Genomic DNA, 6,000 nt, shown 5'->3' on the forward strand with positions numbered 1-6,000 from the left:
TCCCATAAATGTTATCTCTTCAAAGATCCATCATGCCTCTGGAAAAAATACTGAAACCATTCATAAATTGGAATATGGCTTAATTAATGTATAATGCTCCCAACATCTCAAAATAAAGCTGATCTTATAAGTCCACTCATTTCACTAATTTTGGGCCAGATTCAAAACAGAACTAGCCTTTACTCTCAAATTGTCCTTAATGCATCATCTTGGATATGTTAATAAATAAAATAGATTCTGCCAGTAGATAGGAAGGTAAATGCATTTTTATTACCTCAAATGTCTTAATGAACTCCTACTGCTAATGATATGGCAATTAAGGTTTAACTATGTTGCAAATGATACATCTGCTAGATTTCTATTGGGTCATACTGCCAAGCATCATTGAAATCCAATAAAATTGGGAGGTTAGACTCCAATTCTCAAAGAATTCAAATCTCAATGAGAAAAACAAGTGAAACTAAGGTGTTAGGTTCACTGCAGCATGTTTTCCTCACACACACCTGTTTCCTGAAAACTGCCTTTCTCTGTCCTCATCTTCCTCTGAGCACAAGGAAATACAACGTGGTAATACTCGCTCATGAAAGTGTTTGAGGATATACATCAAGCACCACTGGTAAGTTCTTGCATACACTGTTTTAACCTCCTTTGGTTCAGAGCCCTGGAAGGGAAGTTATGGTGATATGTGCTGATCTACCTGGACTTCATGAGGACCAAATGCAGAGACCAGGTCAGGAAGGCAGGGCCATTTTAGAAGCTAACTCCTACGGTGGATAAAGATGGCCACTCCCTTTAAAAGAAGGGCCAGACTCCAGAAGTGGAGTCTATTTTCCCTTCTCTTGAATCTGAGTTGGGCCTCTGTCTAGCTTTATACAAAAGAATGCAGCAGATGGGGAACCACGTCACTTCCAAGGCCATGACTTAAGAGATTTGTAATTTTCACTTTCATGCTCTTGGAACCCAGTTATCACGGGGAAAAGCAGCAGTCACATGGAAGGAGAACTGAGACACCAGGTGGCAGCCCCAACTGAGCTTCCAGCCAACAGCCGGCACCAAAACCAGGTCAAATGGGCAAGCCTTGTTGGATGTTCCAATCCAGTTAAGCCTCTGGATGATGATAGCTTCAGGTGATGTTGCATGCAGAGAAAGACATCTCAGCTGACCTCCATCAACCCACAGACTCTGAACAGATCATAAATGACAGTTGTTGTTTAAAGCACTAAGTATTGAGGTGGCTTATTATGCAACAGTAGACAGTCAAAACCTTCCCAAAGCATCTTAGAGACCCAGGTTGAAACTAGTTCCTGCTTGCTACAGCCTTTTCCAGGACAAGTCATGACAGATTCAGAAACATGAAGGTGGCTAGGATGGGACTGAGACGCACACTTTCCAACAGGGCGGCCCTGAGCCAGACTCACTAAGTCTGAATCCTGGCTTTGCCTTTTACTAGATAGGTACCTAGTAGAAGTTACTTAACTTTACTGTGCCTCAGTTTCCTTTTGAGTAAAATAGAAATATTCCTCACCTCTTAGATTTGTCATGAAGATTAAATATCCGTATCCATATACGTAAAACGTTTAGAACAGTGCGTGGCAAAGTATTTGTGAATATTATTATTTGTTCTCTGTTCTGGTCTACATCCAAGAAACCACCTGCTCACAAGGGATTGGCCTCACACAGATACAAGTGTATCTGATGTAGTCCTGGAAAGTTATTTCATTTCCAGCATGTTCTGAGCTATCATCATCACATTCGTATCAACTTTGTTTCTACATATGATTTTGTAGGTCACTATAACAATCAGATCAGGTTACAGATAATAGTAGTATTTACAGATGTCACAATAAAATTAATCCTAAATATGCTAGTAGTACTGGATTAGTTTTTGGGTTTTAGTTCTTTTTTGGGGAAAAGGAAAATCATATGCATAGTTTGGGGAGTTACTTCTTAAAAATAACTATGGAATCTTTTTTAAATGAAGCAAGAGACAGTAGTAACCAATTCCTTTTGCTATAGGATTAAAATTAGTAAATACTATTTTTCCCCAGCTCTTTATCTCTTCTCTATTTTAAAATGTCCACCAAGTACTTATCTCTATTTACTTCAAAATTAATCATCCCAAATGAATTAACATATAGTTGCCATAAGTTCAAGCTTTTGAAATAGTCTTCTGTTTCAGCCAATGAGCGTCTGACCATAGCTCTTCTCATGGAACTTCTCTCTAGAGCCCAAAACTCTCTCATTTCTTATCTTCCCACATCCTTCTATAGATAAAACTGTTGTAGATCCAGTTATACTACCTATATGCTGTCTTTGAAAATGGTTTCATCTATTTTTCAAGACAACTATGATGGATTCATAAATTGATACCCAAGAAGTTCAATCAGAGGTTCTGGGAAAAGGTGTCAGGTTTGTGCCTGTCTTCAGCATGATAATATCACTCATCCATATTATTTATGCTTTCTCTTTCCAAATTATTCATAAGCCCTAGGTCAGCTTGAGAAATACATATTTTCATTTTGTGCTTGCTAATCATGCATTAAATGGAGACTATCAGAGATGCAAATTAATTGCAAACTATATAAAGGATGCAAAAATTTTAAACTATGAAATTTAAATTCTTAATGCACTAGTAATTCAACTTCCAGGTTCCTTCCGCAAACACTAATAGTTCCACCTATATTACATTGCTGAATAAAAACCAAACTGGGTGATTTAGATCGCAACAAGGAACACGAGGGTTTATTATATTTTCCCCTCCCAGCTTCGCAATCTCCTATTCTTTTTCCTTCCATCATTCCTTTGCCTCTGTTTTGAACCCTATTCTTTTATTTCTACTTAACTTCAGCCTACCAGATAACATTAATTACACATTATTCTGCTTTTCCTTAAGATGGCATTCCTAATATTGTATATTCTACCTGTCTGTTCAAAGAACCTGAATCTGTTTCACAATAAATTTTAGGCCTATTTTCCAGGGCATTTGTAGATTTATGTGTACTGTGTTATTATGTGATTAACAGAAAAAGTTTAAGAATAAGAATACTATTTCAGTAGTATTATTGAGAGTAACTGTTGCGATTACTTCTGCATCCACTATGTAGCTGAACACAGCAAAGAAGAAAATCAGCAAAAATTTAACTGCGAAAGAACATCATATGAAAAAGAAAGCCTGGATAAGTGGAAAGAGCATTCAGATTAGAACTAATAGGTTCAACCAAAATTTTCATACCAGTAAAGTTTTGCTTTACTTGTATCTGTTCTCCATAAATGGAGTCCACTAGAGCTTAAATGCTTAAGTTAACAAAATATTAATAAAATCAACTGTGTAACATTTCTAATGAATAAAATTGATGTAAGTGGGGGTATAAGTCATCTTACCAACTTGCCTTTTTAGAAAAAAGATGGGTATCATTTTATCAATAAGTAAAAAATTAATGAAGGAAACCATTTAATTAAAATGTCTTTTGAGTTTCTCAGATAAAACGTCATGGCTTTCTCAAAACACATGTTTACAAATTCTAAATCTTGGTTTTACTGTAATTTGCACAAAATGTTTTTAAGTAGCATAAGTAAATATCCTTAGTAATAACTAAGCTTAAGTGCATTCATGTTAACAAAATTATTTCAGGAAAAATAAATGTTGAAACTGCTTACCTGGCAAGGTTGTTTCATTTTAATGGCTATAACATGGTATCTATAGCAGCAGAGTTCACAGGTCCAGGAACCTCTCTCACTGATCCACTTTAGCAGGCACAGCTGATGTGTATACCGAACTGACCCATCACATCGGCAGGGATTCAACAGCTCACCCTAAAAAGAAAACAACTCAGTGTGAATATTTGTGTCTGTGGCTCTATTTTAAAAACCTAATGCTTCCTTTCTTTTCTTTCAAAGCCATTTACTCAGGATACAGCATCAGGCTCTATCCTAGGAAATGAAATTAAAATTTTATACCTCTGATGGGAATGAAACTAAAGTCTTAAAACTATTTCAAAGCTACTACTTACAGTTATGACATAAATGTTCTACCAACATACAAAATGTCTGCAAGATATAGCTCCCAATACCCATGGGGGAAGGCTGTACTATTAAATCTCTTTAATAACTTTTAAGTGGATGGTCAGATGCATTTCCTCTGCAGTTATTCTTAATCATTGCTAAAGAAGAAACGCACGGCATCCCAGAAAGCGGCATTATGCTTTTATTTTTCTAAATGTAGCATCATAAATATTGACTTAGGGCACTATATTCCTGAAAGCCTGTATATTCTTATGCAATTTCCTTACTTTTAAAAACATTACACCTAATGTTTTCTCAGACCACACATTTGCAAGGGACATACGCTATCCTTTCCTCTGCATGATTACTCTCACATAAGTTTGCATGCACCTACAATGGTGTTTATAATTTTAGAATTGTATTGCTGACAAAATATAACGTACATTGTTGGCATAATTGCCTTTCTTTCAAAGTCCATTCCTATTTCTCTTGTAAAAACTATCACATGCTTTTCATATCCATGAGATTAAGTCACCCAAATTTGCAACAAGGAAAGACTCTGCCCTTTCTGGTTGTGATATGACATCCGTCTCAAGATACATCTGTAGAAAACGGACTTCACCTTACATCTGATAGGTTTGCTTCTAAGCATAAACCAAAATTCATCGAATAATTCACAAAAGGTACTTTTGGCATTATCACTAAAGCACCTGAGGAACATGTACCTGCTAAGCCATGAAGGAAAAAAAAAAGTGTAGATGAAATTAAACCTAGTATTCGCCACTGGGACATTTTTATTTGCCTTCACAGGAATGGAAAGGGGAACGCACACTGGAGCTAGCGCTCACAGGGCAGAACCAGAGGATCCTGTCTGGAGGCAACTGGGAGGGAGGCGTGCGCTGTCCGTGGTGCTGAAAGCTTGACCGCTGCGAGCTGGAGCCGCCGCCGGGCCTTACCTGCTCCGCGCCCTGGAAGCAGATCTTGCAGATGGGCTGGTGGTGTTGGTGCTGGTGCCCAGAGCGCTGGTCGCCGCCGCCACTGCTGCTGCTGCGGCTGCTGCACACCGAGCGCGTCTCGGGCTGGTCTCCGGCGCCCCGCCGCTCGCCCTCGCCGCCCGCGCTGGCCTCAGACTCCCCGGGGCCGCCTTTCGCTGCCGCCACCTCCGGGAGGCGCCTCGGACCTTCCCCGGAGTCGCCGGCCGCCGCCACTTCCTGGCCGGCGGGCTGCAGGGGCAGGGGCGGGGGCGGCAGCTCGTCCGCACCCCTGCGCCGCTGGGCCACCTCCCCTGGCGGCTCGCTCGGCCCCGCGGCGCGCTCGGGGGTCACGGGGGGCGCGGGGGGCGCGGGCAGCGGCTGCAGGTAGCGCGGGACCGCGAGGACCGGGGCCGGTTCTCCTGGCGGCGGCGGCGGCTGGGGAGGTTGCGGGGGCGGCTCGGCGTCCCGGCTCTCCGCCCCGCGACACCGACTGCCGCCGTGGCCGCCCTCAAAGCTCATGGTTGTGCCGCCGCCGCCCTCCTGCCTGCCCGGGCTCTGGCTGCGGGGAGAGAGAGCGCGGAGGGGGTGGGAGGGAGAGGGGAAAAGGAGGGAGGGGACCCAGGCGCCTGGGGCTGGGGGGCGGGACGGGGAAGGGGTGCGGAAGGCCCGGCGGCGGCGGCAGGCGCGGCTGTTCGGTGGAGCCGCCGGCTCGGCTCTGATGGAGGCGGCGCCGAATTCGGCTGCGCGTGAGAGCCGCGCTGCGGAGCGGGGGGGCCGGGGAAGCGAGGGGGCGGGAGGGAGGAGCGGCGCGGCGGGGGCGGCGGGGCGCGGGCGCGGACGCGGGGTGGGTGGGGGGCGGGGGTCGGCGGGACGGAGCTCGGCGTTCAGCCCCGAGGGGGCGGGCTGGAAGTGGGGGATCCCTCCGCCGCCTCTACGGGCCGGACCCGCGGCCGCTCCCGTCGGTTCCGGGGCGGATGACCCCTCTCCAAACGGCGCAGCACTGCGGCTCTCGTGAGCGGGGAAT

At 44.3% G+C, this 6,000-nt stretch overlaps 1 protein-coding gene across 1 annotated transcript in view; it reads right to left on the bottom strand.

Annotated features, from left to right (window-relative positions):
• The window catches only part of MARCHF11 (membrane associated ring-CH-type finger 11), a 115,135-nt gene extending 109,447 nt beyond the window's left edge, over nt 1–5,688 (bottom strand). Inside the window, exons 1-2 of the mRNA XM_003899515.3 lie at nt 4,959–5,688; nt 3,658–3,813 (exon numbers count right to left, since the gene is read on the bottom strand). Coding sequence (XP_003899564.1) covers nt 3,658–3,813; nt 4,959–5,495 — 693 coding nt within the window. The 5' untranslated portion in view covers nt 5,496–5,688. The remainder of the gene's footprint in view (nt 1–3,657; nt 3,814–4,958) is intronic.
• Nucleotides 5,689–6,000: the final 312 nt, after the last annotated feature.

Source organism: Papio anubis, chromosome 5 (assembly GCF_008728515.1).
Source record: "Papio anubis isolate 15944 chromosome 5, Panubis1.0, whole genome shotgun sequence".
In the NCBI taxonomy this organism is placed as follows: domain Eukaryota; kingdom Metazoa; phylum Chordata; class Mammalia; order Primates; family Cercopithecidae; genus Papio; species Papio anubis.